This window comes from Pseudopipra pipra, chromosome W (genome assembly GCF_036250125.1).
Source record: "Pseudopipra pipra isolate bDixPip1 chromosome W, bDixPip1.hap1, whole genome shotgun sequence".
Lineage (NCBI taxonomy): Eukaryota > Metazoa > Chordata > Aves > Passeriformes > Pipridae > Pseudopipra > Pseudopipra pipra.
This window is the reverse complement of record NC_087580.1, coordinates 60,624,233-60,643,465: the sequence shown is the minus strand read 5'-3', so window position 1 is coordinate 60,643,465 and position 19,233 is coordinate 60,624,233. Positions and strand designations below refer to the sequence as shown.

The 19,233-nt window shown below is 44.1% G+C and overlaps 1 protein-coding gene across 1 annotated transcript in view; it reads right to left on the bottom strand.

Annotated features, from left to right (window-relative positions):
* Window positions 1-18,066, bottom strand: part of LOC135404360 (chromodomain-helicase-DNA-binding protein 1-like) — a 91,296-nt gene extending 73,230 nt beyond the window's left edge. The window contains exons 1-2 of the mRNA XM_064639084.1: window positions 16,740-18,066; window positions 15,021-15,213 (exon numbers count right to left, since the gene is read on the bottom strand). Coding sequence (XP_064495154.1) covers window positions 15,021-15,073 — 53 coding nt within the window. The 5' untranslated portion in view covers window positions 15,074-15,213; window positions 16,740-18,066. The remainder of the gene's footprint in view (window positions 1-15,020; window positions 15,214-16,739) is intronic.
* Window positions 18,067-19,233: the final 1,167 nt, after the last annotated feature.

Sequence of the window (19,233 nt, the reverse complement as noted above, 5' to 3'; positions counted from 1 at the left end):
GTAGTGCTTACACAGAGTCAAGGCCTTTTCTGCTTCTAGTACCGCCCCACCAGTGGGAGTGCACAAGAAATTGGGAGGGGACACAGCCAGGACAGCCGATCCCAACTGACCAAAGGAATATTTCATACCATATGGCATCATGCTTAGCAGACAAAGCTGGGGGAACAAGGAGGAAGGGGGAATGTTCAGAATGATGGCGTTCTGTATTCCCAAGTCTGCATTACTCATAATGGAGTCCTGCTTTCCTGGGGATAGCTTAACATCAGCCTGCCCATGGGAAATGGTGAACAAATTCCTTGTTTGCTTTGCTTGTGTGCGTGGCTTTTCTTTCCCTTTTAAACTGTCTCAACCCATGAGTTTTCTCACTGTCCTAGTTAGAACAACTGGGACCAGTTCATCACTGGATGGGTGTAACCCAAAACTGTGTATTCTATAGCCTTCCATGCCATTTCCCAGAAACTGTTATCAATGAACCATTTACACCATCTGCACATAGACCCTGACTCCTCAGGCTATAAACTAGGTGTTAAGAGGCCTGTGAGATAGGATGTTGCTTTTGTCCTCACACCCATTAAGGAACCCCCCACCCTGAGGGAGGTACTGAGTATTCCTGCCTGAACTGGAGGATATATAATCTTGGAGTCTTGGGACTTTTTTAACCACTCGTGGGATCCAGAGGAAGACTGCAGACCACCACTCTCAACCAGACTGCAGACCACCACTCTCGACTGGACTGCAACCACCACTTTTCAACTAGACTACAACAGGTTTTCCCCTCTCCTTTTACTTTGGACTTGGGGCCCAAAGAACACCACTCTGTTCATGCCCCAGGGTTATACATTTGGGTTTTGTGGGTTAAAACCAATTGTTTGTCTGTATAATTATACTTATTGTATTATTTTATTAAATTGTTATTCTGACTTATAATCTCTCTTTTGAGTTGAGTTCATTTCCCCTGCTGGTTTACCTTTAAACCAGCACACTCACTTTTACCCTTCTGATTGAATCCCCCATTCCAGGGGGAAGTGAGTGAGCAGCTGTGTGGTGCTTGGTTGCTAGGGTTAAACCATGACAGTCCTTTTGGCACCACATGTGAGGCTTGAAGGGTTTGTGATAATGGCAGATTGACTAGGATGTGCTAGATCGAATTTATAGCTGTTATTGCTGTTTAGCTATTAATTGACAGGCTCCAGTGCTTGCTGTGGTGCTTGTAGATTGAGTCCAACCATTAACCCAGCACTGCCCAGTCCACCACTAAACCATGTCCCTAAGTTCCACATCTACATATCTTTTAAATATCTCCAGGGATGGTGACTCAACCACTTCCCTGGGAAGCCTCTCAATGCTTGACAACCCTTTCCATGAAGAATTTTTTTCTAATATCCAATTTAAACCTCCTCTGACAGAACTTGAGGCCATTTCCTCTCATCATATCAATTGTTACTAGGGAAAAGAGACCAACACCCTCCTTGTTGCAACTTCCTTTCAAGTAGTTGTAGAGAGCAATAAGGTCTCCCTTGAGTCTCCTTTTCTTCAGGCTAAACACCCCCAGCTCCCTGTCAGAGACTGAAATGGTTAATGATTTATGCATTCTAGGAGACTCTTGCAGGATTCTGACTTTTGCATTATACAGTTGGCCTGTCCCTCCCTCCAGTGAAGAGCCAAGTTTGCAGGCTTTTGACTGTTGCATTGTACCTCTGATGGCCCATCGAAGCCCATCCCCCCCCCCCCCCCCCCCCCCCCCCCCCCCGCCAATCTTAAAAGGCGGGAACCAGGCCAGACACAGAAAGAAACTCTGCGCAGGGCCCAGGGAGAGTTTTGGAGGCTCGAGGCATGGTCCGTGAAACTAACCATGGATATAATAACTCATAACTTCTTGGCGTGTGGGGGCTTCCCTCCTTCACCCCCAGCAGATCAAGGCCACCACTTCAACTGACAGACATGGAAGCGGCAACTACCAAGTGTCATCGCTGGACCCCGTGGGCGGTGACTATATATGTTTTTTCCACTCTCAGCTTTTCTTTTTTCCTTACTCTCCCTTACTCTTATCCTGTCTTTCTCTCCCCTATGCATTTTCTCCCCCCTCAAAGGTTATCTCTATGCCACGTTGTTATATGACAACACCCAAAATGCTAGCATACCTGTTGATACAGAATTGTTAAAATAAACCTTACCAATATATGTTTTCAGACACCGATTATTCAGTGTCGTTTCACTCTAATCCACCACAAGGGAATTATTGATAAGAACCTGGGTTACTCCCCTCCCCTTTTTCTGGGGCGGGTCGTAACACTCCCTCAGCCTCTCCTCATAAGATTTGTGCTCCAGACCCTTCACCAGCTTCATTGTCCTTCTCTGGACATGCTCCAGCACCTCCATGTATTTCTTGTAGTGAGGGGCCCAAAACTGAACACAGGATTCAAGGTGCGGCCTCACTAGTGCTGAGTACAGGGGAATGATTGCTTCCCTAGTCCAGCTGGTCACACTGTCTGATACAAGCCAGGATGCCATTGGCCTTGGCCACCTGGGCACACTGTTGGTTCACATTCAGCCAGCTGTTGACCAACACCCCCAGGTCCAGTTCCACCAGGCAGCTTTCCAGCCACTCTTCCTCAAGCCTTTAGCATTGCAAGGACTTATTGTGACCCAAGTGCAGGACCTGACACTTGGCCTTGTTGAACTGAATACAAGTGGCCTCGGCCCATCAATCCAGTCTGTCCAGATCCGTCTGTAGAGCCTTGCTATCTTCAGGCAGATGGACACTCCTGCCCAACTTGGTGTTGTCTGCAAATTTACTGAGGGTGCACTTGATCCCCTTGTCCAGATCATTGATAAAGATATTGAACAGGACTGGTCCCAATACTGAGCCCTGGGGAACACCACTTGCGACCAGCCACCAACTGGATGTAACTCCCTTCACCACAACTCTCTGGGCCTGGCCATTCAACCAGTTTTCTACCCAGCAAAGTGTACACCTGTCCAAGCCATTGAGCAGCCAGTTTCTCCAGAAGAATGCTGTGGCAAACTGTTAAAGGCTTTATTAAAATACAGGTAGACAACATTCACAGCCTTTCCCTCATCCACTAAGTGGGTCACCCTGTCAAAGGAGACCAGGCTACTCAAGTGGGACCTGCCTTTCATAAACTCATGCTTACCAGGCCTGATCACCTGGTTGCATCTGACAAGATGGCACTCAAGATGATCTGCTCTATAACCTTCTCTGGCAGCAAGGTAAGACTGACATGTCTGTATTTCCCTGTATCTTCCTTTTGGCCCTTCTTGTGGATGGGCATCACATTTGCTACCTTCTAATCAACTGAAACCTTCGCAGATAGCCAGGACTGCTGGTAAATGGTTGAAAGTGGCTTGGCGAGCTCTTCTGCCAGCTCTCTCAGTACTTTTGGGTGGATCCCATCTGGCCCCATAGACAAGTAGTGTAGCAGGTCACTGACCATTTCCCCTTGGACTATGGTGGCTTCATTCTGCTTCTCATCCCTGTCAGGGGGCTGAGTACCCAGAGAACAACTGGTCTTACTATTAAAGACTGAGACAAAGAAGGCATTAAGTACCTCAGCCTTTTCCTCATCCTTTGTCACTATGTTTCCCCTCGCATCCAATAAAAGATGGAGATTCTCCTTAGCCCTTTTGTTGCTGATGTATTTATAGAAACATTTTGTGTTGCTTTTTATGGCAGTGGCCAGATTAAGTTCTAGCTGGGCTTTGGGCCTTTCAATTTTCTCCCTGCATAACCTCACAACATCCTTGTAGTCCTCCTGAATTCCCTGCCTCTTCTTCCAAAGGTCATAAACTCTCTTTTTTTTGAGTTCAGCCAAAGCTGTCTGTTCAGCCAGGACAGTCTTCTTCCCCACCGGTTTGTATTTCAGAACATAGGAATGGTCTGCTCCTGAGCCTTTAGGATTTCCTTCAAGAACGTTCAGCCTTCCTGGACTCCTCTGGCCTTCAGGACTGCCTCCCAAGGGACTCTGTCAATCAGGCCCCTAAACAGCACAAAGCCTGCCCTCCACAAGTCCAAGGTGGCAGTTCTGCTGATCCCCATCCTTACTTCTCCAAGAATCAAAAACTATTATCATTTTATGATCGCTGTGCCCAAGACGCCCTCCAACCATCACATCACCCACCAGTCCTTCTCTGTTCACATACAACCGGTCCAGTGGGTTGCCTTCCCTAATTGGCTCACTTACAAACTGTGTCAGGAAGTTCTCTTCCACACACTCCAGGTACCTCCTAGACTGTTTCTTCTTCGCTGTATTGTATTTCCAGCAGACATCTGGTAAGTTGAAATCCCACATGAGAACAAGGGCTAGTGATTCTCAGACTACTCCCAGCTATTTATAGCATATTTCATCTGCCTCTTCATCCTATAACAGACTCCCACCAGGATATCTGCCTTGTTGGCCTTTCCCCTTAATACTGATGTCTTTGAATTTTTAGGATTTTTAGCTTTTTGTAGATTTTAATGTAGCTGTGTAGTAAATAGGGATTTTTTGTATAGCTGTGTAGTTTCTCACACTTTAGAATAGCAGTTGACACTTATCAAACCCTATTCTCATGCTCCATATCAAATTTTCTAAGTTCTTTAAGCTTGTTTAAGTTTCTTTCCAATGAAGGTCTATAGCAAATGCATCCTGTTTAAGAACATATGCATCCTAGGCCGGAACAACAAGATATCTTGCACCCAAAGCAACATTGAAGGCCCGAAACCTTGGAGAAGCTCCAAAGATAATGTGTGCTGGAAGGAGGAGGAGGAAGATGAGGAAGAAAGGGGTTTTGAGACCTCCGATTCAATTCTGGGGAGGCGTGCCAGGGGGGAAATTCTGGGGAAGATCTGGGGGTGGATAGCTCTCAGATTGGATGGATAGTACTATAAAATTGTAGAACCCCTGGACACGTGCGTGCGCCTTTGTACTCCTTGCGTCAGAAGGCCTTCATTCAAGAGCTGCTCTATATCTTATCTATACTAATATTGCCTGGTGAGTTTTTTCTCCCAGTTTTGAGGCATCAATATTGACACTTCAACGCTCAACCCTATCAGTGCTGTCATTAAGCTCTAGACAATCAAAACACTCCCTAACATACAGGGCTACCCCACCACCTCTCCTTCCTTACCTATCCTTTCCAAAGTGTTTATAGCCATCCATTGCAGCACTCCAGTCATCCCACCATGTCTCCATGATGACAACTGTCATAGTTTTCCAGCCGCACAAAGGCTTCCAGCTCCTCCCATGCAGTTTGTCTCCCATGCTACGTGCACTGGTATAGATGCACTTCAGTTGGACCATTGATCCTGACACTGTTTTGGGGGGGCAGAAGCCCTAATTCCTATGTGACAATTCTCAGGTGCATCTGTAGTTTATAACATATCAATAACCCTTGTGTCTGCTGCCACATGGATCTCCATCCCCTACCTCCACTAAGACAGCAGACCAAAGGACCTCACTAGTTCCTCAAACATTGGCAGGCTGCCTCCCGGCTTCTCTCTAGTGAGCCTGGGTTTATCCCTTTACCCCTTCGATCTAGTTTAAAGTTCTCTCAATGAGCCCTGCTAACTCCTATGCAAAGGTCTTTTTCTTCCTTTGAGACAGGTGTACCCTGTCTGTTGCCCTCAGGCCTGGTGTCATGTAGACCAACCCATGATCAAAGAATCCAAAATTCTGCCAGTGACATCAGGCTTGGAGCCAGGTATTGATTTGCTGGCTCTTCCTGTTTCTTCCCTCATCATTCCTTGTGACTGGAAGGATAGAGGAGAATATTACTTGTGCTCCTGATCCTTTACCCAGTCATCCCAAGGCCCTCAAGTCTCTCTCAATTGCAACTTCTTGTTGCAACTTCATCGCTGCCTACCTGAAAAATCAATAATGGATAATAATCCGAAGGCCGTACCAGGGTAGGAAGCTTTTTCTTCACATCTTTAACCTGGGTCCCAGGGAGGCAGCAGACTTCCCTAAGAAGTGGTGTGGTCTGGTCTGCATATGGGACCTTCTGTTCCTTTCATAAGGGAGTCTCCTATGACAACAACCTGTTTACTTTTCTTTATGGAAGCAGTTTTGATGCAGGCCATAGGCTGACAACCTCAGTGACACCTCCATGCTAGATGAACTATTGTCCTGATTATTGTTTGGCTCCACTTGCAGAGCCTCATATCTATTATGCCAGGGCACATAGGAAGGTGGGGCAGTCACAGAGGAGACATGCCTGCTGCGCCGGGCAGGCACTTGTCTCCATTGGCCCCTATCCCTTATGTCACCATGTTCAGTTGGGAGGAGAGAGGATAGGGAGTCCTCTGTATCATGTACCTTGTCTGCCTGTCAGGCCTGTCCCAGGGAAGGTAGGGTGCGATTTCAGTAGTCTCTCTCTCTCTCTCACACTCCCTGATATGCCTCAACCTACTCACTTCCTGCCAGAGCTCTGTCACTAAGGGGAGGAGTTCCTCTACCTAAGTGCACCTCCCATAGGTGTACTCACTACTGATGTCCGGTATTGGCATAAGAGCAGGGCACACCCTGCAGCCTGACACATCTTCCCACTGGAGCTCTGTCTGGGCAGCTGTGTCAGTCGTGGTGGGTGCAGAGCTTAGAGAGGCCATGGCTTTCTGCTGGGTAGATACTATTGCTCCCTGGAGCACCTCAAAGCATGTAGCCATGGATGAGCCCACAAAAGAGCAGGTATACCCCTGGAGGGCCTGCAGTCTGTGGATAAGTCCAAGCCAGAGAAGGGGCAAGGGGAGGAGTTCATTGCAATATTAAACTCTAGAACCTGGTCCAAAGGGGCCAGTGGTGGAGACTAGCAGAAATATCTTTAAAATGTTGCAACCAATGATTTGAGTCACCTGTTATAGAAATTACTATAGCAGGAACCACCTGAACCAATGGAGGAGAAGCCTTACAAGAAGCAGTGCAAGTGCATCAGTGACCCAACCTGAGCTGGCTTTGGTGCCCAGTAACTGCACCCAACACATCAACTTCTCCTGTCCTGAGTGACCACCATAACAGATGGAGCCCAAAGTCATGGACTAAATGAAATCAGTGGACATTTGTGAACATTTTGCAGGGGTGGTCCATAGACTAAGGAAATGATATCTGTGTATTGTATCAAAGGATGGAAGGGGAGGGTAATGAGGATATATTGGATAGTGTGGGACCTGAGCATGATATAAATGGTAAGGAATAAAGGGTGGAGAATGTGCTGGTTTTGGCTGGGATAGAGTTATTTTTCTTCAGAATAGCCAATATGGGGCTATGGTTTGGATTTGTGCTGAAAACAGAGGGATGTTTTACCTACCGCTGAGCAGTGCTTACACACAGCCAAGGTCTTTTCTGCTTCTCACACCACCCCACCAATGAGTAGGCTGGGGGTGCACAAGAAGTTGAAGGGGACACAGCCAAGACAGCTGACCCCAACTGACCAAAGGGATATTCCATACCATATAACACTGTGCTCAGCAATAAAAACTGCAGGGAAGAAAGAGGAAGCAGGGGACGTTCAGAGTGATGGCATTTTGCCTTCCCAAGTCACCATTACGCGTGATGGAGCCCTGCTTTCCTGGAGATGGCTGAACACCTGCCTGCCCATGGGGAGTGGTGAATGAATTCCTTGGTTTGCTTTGTTTGTGCACATGGCTTTTGCTTTCCCTATTAAACTGTATTTATCGCAACTCATGAGTTTTTTCACTTTTACTCTTCAGATTCTCTCCCCCATCCCACTGGGAGGGAGGGAGTGAGTGGCTGTGTGGTGCTTAGTTGCCAGCTGGGGTTAAAACACAACAGGTCCATAATTTGTCTAACTTCTCACAATGACTAATTCCTATTAACACAAAATAGCACCACTGAATTCTACGAGATTATTCTCTTGAACTGGCACTACTAATTACTGAGATTCTAGTATTGTATCTCTAGCTTTAGGATGCAAGGAACACTAAAACTCAAATATTTCTTCAACCAAATACTCAGAATGCTGTTCTAATTACCCGCTACCCAGTGTTGTTACATAAATATAATCTCAGGAACAGCAATTTTGATCCTCTGCTCTTCAGAGGTCATCTTACATAAGAGGACAAGCAAAGTATTTCATCTATTGCCCCCTTCTCTTCCTGTACAGTCCAGGGTCAGTGCCTTTTCTTTAGATGCTTTTATTTGAAATAGTTCAGCAAAAGGTGAAAAGAGGACACCACAATTATCCTGAAGGCTTATAGTTGTCCACGTTGAAATCCCACTGTTGTGTTGTATCTTATTGTCTTCAAGAATTGAGCCAAAACACAGCAAAAAGATTGCAGGACAGAAAAAGAAGCAGCTTGATTCATCAGATGATGATGACTACGACAAGAGAGGACCAGCCTTTTTTTCCCCTCTTTCAAAAAAGCCTGCTTGAAACTGGAAGGTAGGAGGCAATCTTCAGACACCTAAGCCTAAATTAGAACCTTCCTGTTTTTCCCCTCACCCTTTCTGAATATACTCAAGAGACTGGTAGAAAAACCATGCATACCTTACATATAATGAGAGAAAGAGACAATGTACAAAACTTAATTTTCACTTATCTATTCACCTGTGTTTGTCAATTTACCCTATCCCACCTTTTCACATTGTCCTCCCTTTACTCTGCTCTTGCATTGCTGCCCTTTTCCAACCAACTCTATCCTGTGGTGTAATTTGCTTCCCCTCCTCTTCTTCATTGATCAATGTGCTTCCAAGAGACCAAATATCAACAGAAATTATAAACACTATCAAGACTAAAATTGGAAGAACTCTAGATCTAAAACAACAGAGCAAGGCAAATTAAGCTACAGAATAAAGATGCTGTTAATATGATGTATACAGAAAGGGAATATTCAGTATTTGCTTTTGAAAAGCATTTCTGCTCTTTTAGATACTTAATTCTGTTAGCCAGAATTCCTCCATTTGTATGTCCCTCTTTCAAAAATGTGTCATATAAGCCTTCCTCTCTGTGCTTCAATTTTTATATTGTTTATATATTATATATATATAACCCAGTAAAATTAAAACAGCATTATTTGATAAAATTTATTCTTGAATAAGAAACCATACATTACATACACTGTTCAATTAAAAAAAAACCCACAAACAAAACAACCAAACCCAAACCCAACAACACTAAAGAAAGACAGGAATGCATGAGACTGTACAAAACAGTTACAGGAGCATCATAGGACCATGAAAAAAAAGAAACAAAAGTAATGGATAAAGCAAAAATGGCCTCTTCCATCCTACTGAAGTGAGACTACTCTACTATGCAAACAAATCACTGCAATGATGCCAAAGTTAACTGACAGTGCTAACCTGCTGTAGTAGGCATGAAGGAATATATACTAAAAGTGAATAGCATGCTCTCAGGATGGGATTTCTACATGAAAAATTATCATTTCATGTATGTTGGCAAACCAATGTAAAGTCTACAGAGAACATCTTCCAGGATATGTAGTAAAGAAACTTCTCACACCCCTAGCCCTTGAGTCAAATAGTTGCATTTGTACAGCAGTAGATGTGAAATCTGATTTGGTATGAAAGTTTGATACTGTCTCTGGATATTCTCAATATATTCAAGAGCAATTTAAGAGAGATATACAAAAACAATATTTATTTTCAAACTACTTTTCAAAGAAAAGCAAGATAGCTTACTGAGAGTACCAAGAGATAATTGTTACATGTTTGCACCTTTTAATTTTTCAAACCCCAATTGTGGTGGTGCTTCCCCTCCCTTCTCCAGTTGCACTATGATCTCAGAAATGCTCAGTTAGGCCTCGTCCTTGATGAACAGCACCTGGGCTGAGCTCCTCTTGAGCTTATTAGAAACACTGTCTGTTCCCAGGAACTAGTGCTGTCTAAAAAGCTCCTGTTTTTTAACAGCCTTAGAAACTTATTTTTCTTGCCTGAATAACAACCCGAGTGGAATAACATTTTTATTATTGAACTTTCAAAGCAAGTTACTGACCCAAATTGGGGCCAGGATGGAAAATTACCATGACTAAAGTCAACTCTCTTGTGACCCTATAAACAGTGGTCCTAAGTGAGACCCTTTGAGCTCTCCTGGCCCGCAGGAGGCTGCGACCAGCAACCTCCCTCTGAGTGGGGCCTCTCAGAGACAGCGAACTCTCACGTTTGCTATACATGGAGGATCACCAAACGATGACGGATCCTGGGGTGATACCCCCCACTCCTTAAGGCTCAACCCTTTGCCCACTGAGAAGATGCAAAGGCATCCAATGTGAGCATTTCACTGAATTCAAAGGGAATTTTTCACAGGTATATACCTTGTACAGACTCCTTTAGGTCTGTGTGCATGAGTGTGAATGTGCAATAGCGAATGTACTAGGAATGTTGCTGTCCTAGATTCTTAAGTACTTTAGATTTGTAAGTTAGGCCTATAAGTGAGCTACTGTTGTGTTTATAGTAAGTTCTATAGAATCTCTTGTTGAATTGTTTAAATTAGGCTATTAAGTGCTGTTAAGTTTAAGTACTGTTAAAACCTTTAGGCCTAAACTGTTGGTCAAGCCTGGAACTCAGTTTGGCAAGAGGGTCCACTCTGAATCTTGTGACTCAACAGGAGAGTCTTCCTTATTCCTTTTTATCCTTACCCTTTTCCATCCCCAGTCTCTATGTAGATGATTTTTTGTCCATTTTAGCTTTAGATTGATTTTAGTCCAATTTTTCTCTGTGTGCTTTAACCATCTAGTAAATAGTAGAGTGAACCTTGCCAACGAACTTTGTCGTACTTTCACTTTTATATTAAACCTGCTTTTGCTGATACCTTTGCTGGTGATTCTTTGAGTGACCGAAAACACTCATTTGTGACAAATATCTATGGAATAAAATTAGAGTATGCTTTGGGGAGATGACAGGAGAGATAGACTTAAAGAAAAACATCACTGGCAAACATTAAAAACAAGTGTTCTGTCACAGAGTCACGAGTTCAGTAGTCTTAGGTTTAGCTTCACTAGCTTACCTCTTAAAACAAGGTACCCCTGATCAGAACATACGACTAAGAACAGTCGGCTAATTTATACAAGGCACTAGGAAGAGAAACTTCAAGACAGACAGTTACACAAGCCATGCTGCAAAAGCACTGTTAGAACATTTAGACTCCTGTATAAGGTCTAGGTTGATAAAGGACCAAAGATAGGATAATTTATCACTGTGGATTTAGAGGGCATTCATTACATTAAACTGCCTTAACAATCCTCTAATTTAAAAAAAAAACCAGGAAACAGAACATCAATTTGAGCAAAATAGAAGTTAAACCCATTAAAATCAGAAAAGATTAATTTCAGCAAGGTCTTTGAAAAGCATCTGAGATGACAATTCACCCTATTTTAATAAACCAGAAGTCCAAGGAAGGTCATGTATTTGAAGAGCCCCTTTCAGAATGAATAGAAGTAACAGACACTAAATGCCAAACTCTTAAAACTGAAAGTTCACAGGTAAGTTTATTTAGGCAAATACAATTCAAGTGGTTTTTGTTTTTTTTTTTTTTATTAAAGGAAACTGAACTACTCAATCTGATTTTGATGTGTAAGAGACATTCATCTTATTAATCACCACTAATATAAAGCAAAGGGAACAAAGAGTATTAAGTTCAGGCTACCAAGAAGTGTTATTTGCCATCCTCATCTATTCTGAAGCATGAACTTGATTTCCTTTTCCTGACTGACAACTCAAATTCATTTCTTGTCAATTAAAGTAGAATGGTGAGACACAAAGACAAAACTAAAACACCTTCCTCCTCCAACCCCCTTCTTCCCAGGCTTACTTTCACTCCTTTATTTCCAACTTTATACCTCTTCTCCCCCCACTTCAGGAGTGGGGAGAAAATCATAGAATGGTTTTGGTTGGAAGGGACCTTAGAGATCTTCTAGTCCCAACCGTCCTGTGGAATGGGAGGTTGCAGTCAGTTCTTAAGAACTTATCTGACACTCCTTCCTCCTCACACTTTTCCCCTGCTCCAACATAGAATCTCTCCCAGAGGATAGTCCTTCACAAACTGCTCCAGCATGGGTCCTCTCCACGGGGTACAGTCCTTCAGGAATGGACTGCTCCAGTGTGCGTCCCCTAGGGGCTGCAATTCCTGACAGAAAACCTCCTCCTCTCCGAAGGTACGCTCTCTAGAGGCTGCGGCTTCCTTCAGGGCACATCCACCTGCTCTGGCATGGAGCCTCCGTGAGCTGCAGGGTGGATATCTGCTTTGGAGTGGTCTTCTCCACAGGCAGTAGGGAAACTTCTGCTCCAACGCCTGGAATACCTCCTACCCTTCTTTCACTGACCTAGGTGTCTGCAAAGCTGTTTCTCTTGCATTTTGCCCCTCATTCCTCCCTCTCTCACACACACTCTGCTGCACAGCATTTCACCCTATCTTAAATGTTATCACAGAGTCATCCCAGCTTCACTTATTGGCTCACGTTTGGCCAGTGGCAGACCTATTTTGGAGCCAGTTGGAACTGGCTTTGTCCAGCACAGCAGCAGCCCCTGGTCTCTTCCGATGGAGGCTGCCCCTACAGTCTCCTCACTACCAAAACCTCACCACATAAACCCAATATAACTCTCTCTATACATACACACTTTTTCCTTTTTTTCCCCCTAATTTGTATTACCTACTTCTACCAAAAAGAAACCAATAGATGAAAATACTTCTGTAATTATACTTGTGGAATCTTTAACTCCCACTTAGGTTTCTTGAAAGCAGGAACTTAGAATAGTGGCTTTCAATTTATCTTTTTAATCTTCTGTGGAAGGTACGAGTTTATACAGCAAATTCAAGCCTGCTGACAAAGAGCTGGCTTTACTTAATTATCTTTTGTGGTCCACAGACTATTAAATCAACAAAGCAAATTCAATCCACAGAAATTAGTGTCTTGTATTAACATCAGCTTTCAAGAACATAAACAATGGTAAGGGACCTTGATGCAAGAAGCCACTTTCTGCTTGCTGGAAAATGGAAGTACAATTGCACCCCAGCCAGCTAATTTCCAGATAAGTTTTACTGAGCACACCCTTTTATACCTACAGAGAAGTAAGGTCTGTTCGAGAGTTTCCTGATAGCAAATGACAAGCAGACAAATAGGTTTTCCAGGATCTGTCTGAATTAGGCTACAGGGTTAATGACTGATACCAGCATAAGGAAAAAAAAGTTTAATATTTTAAAAACTTTTTTAAAGCTTTAAATTGTGCTCAGCAGCACATTTAAGATGCAAAACAAAGTCTTACTTCACAGGTAACTATCATGTTTTAAGTAATTTGCATCTCCCTGATATTTGCTTATAATAAAGTTGTCTAAATACTTTTTTGATATTTAGTTGGTTTAGTCTTGAGAATTGCTACAGCTTTTGAGTAACTTTGATATACTGGTATTTACAAGTGGTCATAGTTTGATATGCAGTATTCTTCCTACATTATCTTTAGCTAGATGGCTCATTTGAAGTAGTAAAAAACTTCCTAAATACAAAGTCATCAGAGTTGTCCCCAGTAAGTTAATGTTTATTAGGGGTCTTAGTTATAACTCTCTAAAAGTTCAGAAGACTAGCTTTGGTCACACTGTTTTATTTTGTTCATATTCCTCTACTCAACTGACAAGGCTTATTGTTGGGTTTGGTTGGGGTTTTGTTTTTGGTGGGGTTTTTTGTTTGGTTGGTTTTGGTTTTTCTTTTTAATATAAGTAATCAGGAATATTTTGCCACTTACTAGAAGAAACCCAAAATTTGTTTACTAACTAAACAAGTACCATCTTTACTGGAAGTAGAAATCAACAACAACAAAAAAAGCTTACAAGTTATTAACACGATTAAAAGTTTACTGACTTCCTAGAATATTTCTAGGTATAACATCAAAGCCTGAAATTAACAACTTTTTTGTATTTGTTTAAGTTTCTTTAGTTTTACTGTTCATAGGTTTCCTACAAATTTACACCTAATATCACCTAAACACTTCTCTCTTCCCCCTTCTTCCCACCCCATTATTCACTATGCTACATGCAAGCTTAATGGCCAGCATATACTGAATGATCAGCTGGCCATTATCTTCTTGGATCTTTTTCACTTGGGGCAATAATTTAGATCTATCCCCTCTACCCAACTGGCTGTTTTCATAAAATCCATAGAACTCAGTTTTCTTTATGACCTCTGACTCATGAAATCAACTAACAGGTTCAACAGGCAGTGATCAGAAAGAGGAGGAGACAGACAAGACAGATAGGTAGACTGACAGCATAATCACGACAGCTTCTATTTGTAAGTTTCTCTTGCCTTCCTTAATCTGAAGCATTCATCATATTCCCAGTTTTAGAAATATTAACTTCCTAGTGCAGTAGATACTTGTTCAATTTAGCAGTGTTCTAAAATAAGAATTCAATTCCACCCCCACAAGTTCACTGTTATCCTTATCTTGCAGCAGGGAAGTTCTAACCAGGCATTTCCAACCAAGTGAACCCTCTACACACCCTAGAACACCAGCAATCAACACTAGAGGAGCGGATTTTTTTTTTAATTAAAAAAATAGCTGGGAAAACTGTACTTTCACTTTGGAAAACAAACATGAAGTTAACACTTTCCCTTATACTGCTTTGACAACACAAAAAAAAAAAAAGGAAGCCCCCCTGGAATTAACAGTCCACTGTTCCAATTTTAGAGATAGCGTAGTTTGGGGGTTATATAGCACATATTATGCATGCATGCCATGCACTCTATAGATAGACATGAGTTTTACTTTATCATTTCAATGTAATCTGTTTCAGCTTTTGACACTTCAGACAACTTTTGAGGAAAAAGAGAGTAATGCTGATAGAGTTTTAATAGAATTAAAATTGTATTATGTAAGGTATATACATGATTGTTACAGTCATTAAATGAAACTAACTGATTCTAACAAGCAGATTAAGTATCTGTAAAAAAGCATGGTCAGTCCACTTGCTCACCAGGAAGCTTTGATGCTAAATTAAAACATAAACCAGTTCTAAAAAACAAAATACAGGAGAATATGTAACCAAGGACTGAACGTGCTTACCTTGACTCTCCACTACTGTTTCTTACAATATCTTCATCACTGTGCCCATTCATTGTAAGTATTAGGAAGTTTAAAAGATAAATAGAAGTCCACTCAGGTTAGAAGGCAGATGTCAAGAAATTACTTCTTGGTACTCTGTTTTCCAGGTGACTTTTTTACTCAACTGTTCTCTGCAAGATTTTTCCCAAATTACCTAAAGTAGTAAAGGAAAATGTTGACATGATTTGAAATATTTGATGATTGCAACTGAAAGATACTGAAAATAACCCATCCTGTCATAACACCACTGAGAGTATCTATCACATTTGGCATCTTCTTTTTAATTGAAAAATAGCTTTTGGTGTGCCATAGTCCTGTCTTAAGAACAACCTGATCTTACTTTTAGAGGAAAACAGCCTCCTGAAACACATAAATAAAAATTATGAATATTAATGCTCTAAGATCTGATTAGCAAAATCATTTTGTGCACAAAACACATATCAGAAGCAGTTCTAGACACAGACATAAAGTTTACATTCTGTTGGGCATAGTCAGGAAAATAAAGACTGTCCCATTTTAAAAGAATGGCTCAACTACATCAAGCTAACAAGATGCCACAGATGGAGTGATGATTATTTCATACGCATGAACATCTTCAATCAGATCTCTACCGTGTCAGCTGCACCTAGAAAAAGTTTAGGTTCACTTTAAATGGAGTGCAAATATGAACTCATTGGTAATAAGCTGAAGAGCAGCGCCTCTCACAGAATAAGTGGTGTGAAAGCGATTAGGGGCTCGCTTGCAGGTTGTCTGCCTCGAGGTGCTCTTTAATACAGCCCGACCTACAGTTCATGGTGGAGGCGGGGGCCGCCTCGTTCCGGGATGGAAAAAGCCCTGCGCTCAGGCACTATCTCAGACACCAGAGCCATTCCAGACAGCAAACAAAAGCAGTGACGGAAGAAAAGTGATAGGAAAGAGCCCTGTAACCCCAGAGAGGCCGCGAAGCGAGGCTGGGGCCCCCGCGGCGGCGAGTCAGGCAGCTGAGTGGTTTCTCGCGGATCGGCCGCTGGCTGCCCAACGAGGCCAAGATCCGCGCTATCTGCCCTCCCATGCCCAGGGTGCGAACACTCTGCCGCCTCCGGGACCGGCACTCCCTGGGCCCCAGGAAAGATCTTTAGAGACCATGTAACTCTCCTTGTCGGCTACTCCCTGCTCCGCGACGATCCTGCCCGACCACCCGCACCGCGCTCTCGCGGCCTCCCGTGACCGACCGTTCCCAAGACGCTCTCGAGGAGAGCCTAGGCCAGGGCTTCCTCCCTACCTCTCGCGAGTTCACCTCCCGCCCCCTAAAACGGCCCTCTGGTGGTGGCGCGACCCGCATAGGCGCCGCTCCTGGCCAAGGCTCCCTGGAAATATTGCCAAGGCGGCCGCTGTCTTTCCTGCTCGCTCCTCCCAGCGTCCCCCCACGGCTAGAGAAGGGCGAAGGCCCCCCAGCCGGTTCGTCATGCTCCCCCCGCAGGACCCAGCGAAAGAGGTTCAACCCCGACTACCTCAGCTCTCACAGCTCTCTCCCTCCCTCTTCGGAAAACAGCGACCGGATACAGGAGTCCAGCGGCACGCTGGGCATCCAACCCCTTCTTCTCAACGCCAGTCGCCTCTCCAGCCATCTTCGAAAGCGACAACCACTGCGCAACTGCGAACCAGGGAAAAGGAAAGGAGCCATGGCGGCTCTCTGCCTACCTGCGTGCGTGCGCCCGGCTTGGCTTTCCTAGGGCTGCCCTGGTCCGAGGCGGCGCTACACCCCACGAAGAGGTCTGTGCTGCAACCTAGGGTCAGAGGCTGCTCCTGCGGCCGCCACAAGGTCTGGGCCGCCGGCTCCTTACAGCCCCACGCGGTGGGCTCGCCTGCAGCCCTCACCGGCTTGAACAATAGGGCCCCAAACCGGGCAGGGAGAACCCTGGTGAGTAAGTGCTCTGTTGCTCCGCCGCCTTTTCTTATGTTCTCCCAACCACCGCCATCACGCCGCCACTCCGCTCAACCTCCTCCTCCCTTAGTTGGATGGAAACCCTGGGCGTGATGTCAGTCCTGCGCCCTGGGACAGAGCGGGGAGGAGGAGGAGCAACAGTCGGGAGGGGACAGCGCCGCCGGGACAATGGCAGCAGGAAGGGCTGCTTGGAGGGCATGGCGGAGTTCAAGCGGCTTCCTTAGTTGCGCCGGATACTGCAGGGCCCGGAGGCAGCAGGTGCCCACCTGCCCCGCCGCAGCAGCGAACGGCCGCTGGGGCCGGTGCCGCTCCTAGTGCCTGCTGTAGCTCCCGTGTGAGGGGGCAGGGCGCGGCGCGGCGCGGCCCGGCCCGGCCCGGCCTGGCCTGAGGGACGCCCATGACCCGCCCAGCGTGGCAGGCAACCTGGCCTAAGCCACGCGTTACTGGTTAGTGTGGTGTGGTTTGTGGGGTTTTTTTGTTTGTTTTAGGTTTGTCCTGTCTAAAATCAGAGCCCCCTAACAAACACATATGCATTTCTTAGTCTTCCTATGCAGTTACAGTTGGCATTAGGGCATATTTAGGAAGGCTTGGCATGCAGCTGCACAGAGAACACTTGCCTCCTTGAGGAAAGCATCCTCCAGCTGGAGGCAGAACACTCCTTCCTCTTGATATCTAACTCGAGTTGTTTTGAAGCAATCAATGAGAAAGCTGTTTGTTTAAGGTAGCTCATGCTCAAAAAAAAAAAAAAAAAAGTAAATCATCTTACTGCAGGAGTCTATATGTTCCCAGAGCAGCAAAAGAAAGTAGTGGCTGCTGAGTGAAAGACTTCTGCTCTGAGCATCACAATTACAGTGTTGGAAAGAGGAAGTAATTTATCTGCTTTGTCCTCTTTGTATTCCCACATATCATGCTGGTTTTGTCTGGAGTAGAGTTAATTTTCTTCATAGTAGCTACTATGAAGCTATGGTTTGGATTTGTTCTGAAAACAGTGTTCATAATTCAGGGATATCTTTTTAATTGCTGAACAGTGCTTACACGCAACTGAGGCCTTTTCTGCTTCTCACACCTCTCCACCATTGAGTAGGCTGGGGGTGCACAAGAAGTTGAGAGGAGACACAGCCAGGACAGCTGACTCCAACTGACCAAAGGGATATTCCATACCATATGACATCATGTTCAGCATATAAAGTTGAGGGAAGAAGAAGGAAGGGGAGGATGTTCAAATTTATGGCATCTGTCTTCCCCAAGTAACCATTACACATGATGGAGCCCTGCTTTCCTGGAGATGGCTGAACACCTGCCTGCCACTGGATTAATTCCTTGTTTTGCTTTGCTTGTGTGTGCGGCTTTTGCTTTACTTATTAAACTGTCTTTATCTTAACCCACAAGTTTTCTCACTTTTACTCTTCCAATTCCTTCCCCCATCCTGTCACCAAAAATGTTGGGAAAATAAAACTCTAACACTGTAATTTCAGTATTAAAAAGCAGGCATTACTTTATTTTGGCGCCGGGTGCATGGGGGATCACTCCTCCTGACATGCACACACCAACTATCAAAACTTTTAACTATCTATACATTTTAGCAAACAAAGGAGTTAGTGTTCACTGGCTACAAGTTATATAGTCCTCTTATTAATTAGTATTCTATCTTCTATTGGTTAATGATCTCTTGCTTCTCATGCTAATTAGTCTGCATGCTTAGTCTTTCTCTTCTTTTGGGTCAGTGGGTTTCTTGGGTTGGTGGTCGCAGTCGGAGCTGATTTCAGCACAATTGCTGAGTTGGCTTTATTAGTTTCTTCCTTATCTTGGGAGTTCTGCCAAATGTCCTTGTGACCCAAAAGTTGTGCATTTCTTCCCAAGCTTTGCTAGCCTCCCTCCCAGGTCTGAGATCATTGAAGCATGTCAATCCCTAAACTTTAATTTGTTTTTCTAACATATGGACATCACTTAGAGCTTGCTTGCTAGCTGCTAATCTGTTTCATGGATTAAATCTCCCTTCTTGTTGATTAGGCTTGAAAGTTTACAAAGATCAAACATCAAAGAACATCCTTTCTTAAGAAATTTTTACATATTCCACATTTTACAACAATTAGGCAGGACCTTGTTTCATAACCCCTTTCTCATTCTCTGTAATTCTCTGAGCAAATTGTTAACTATTTCTGACTCTTGAGATGTCAGTGCCAGCAAGACTAAACACTATTTGTTACAATTAAAGATTTTACCAACAATCCCACTATGGGGGGAGTGAGT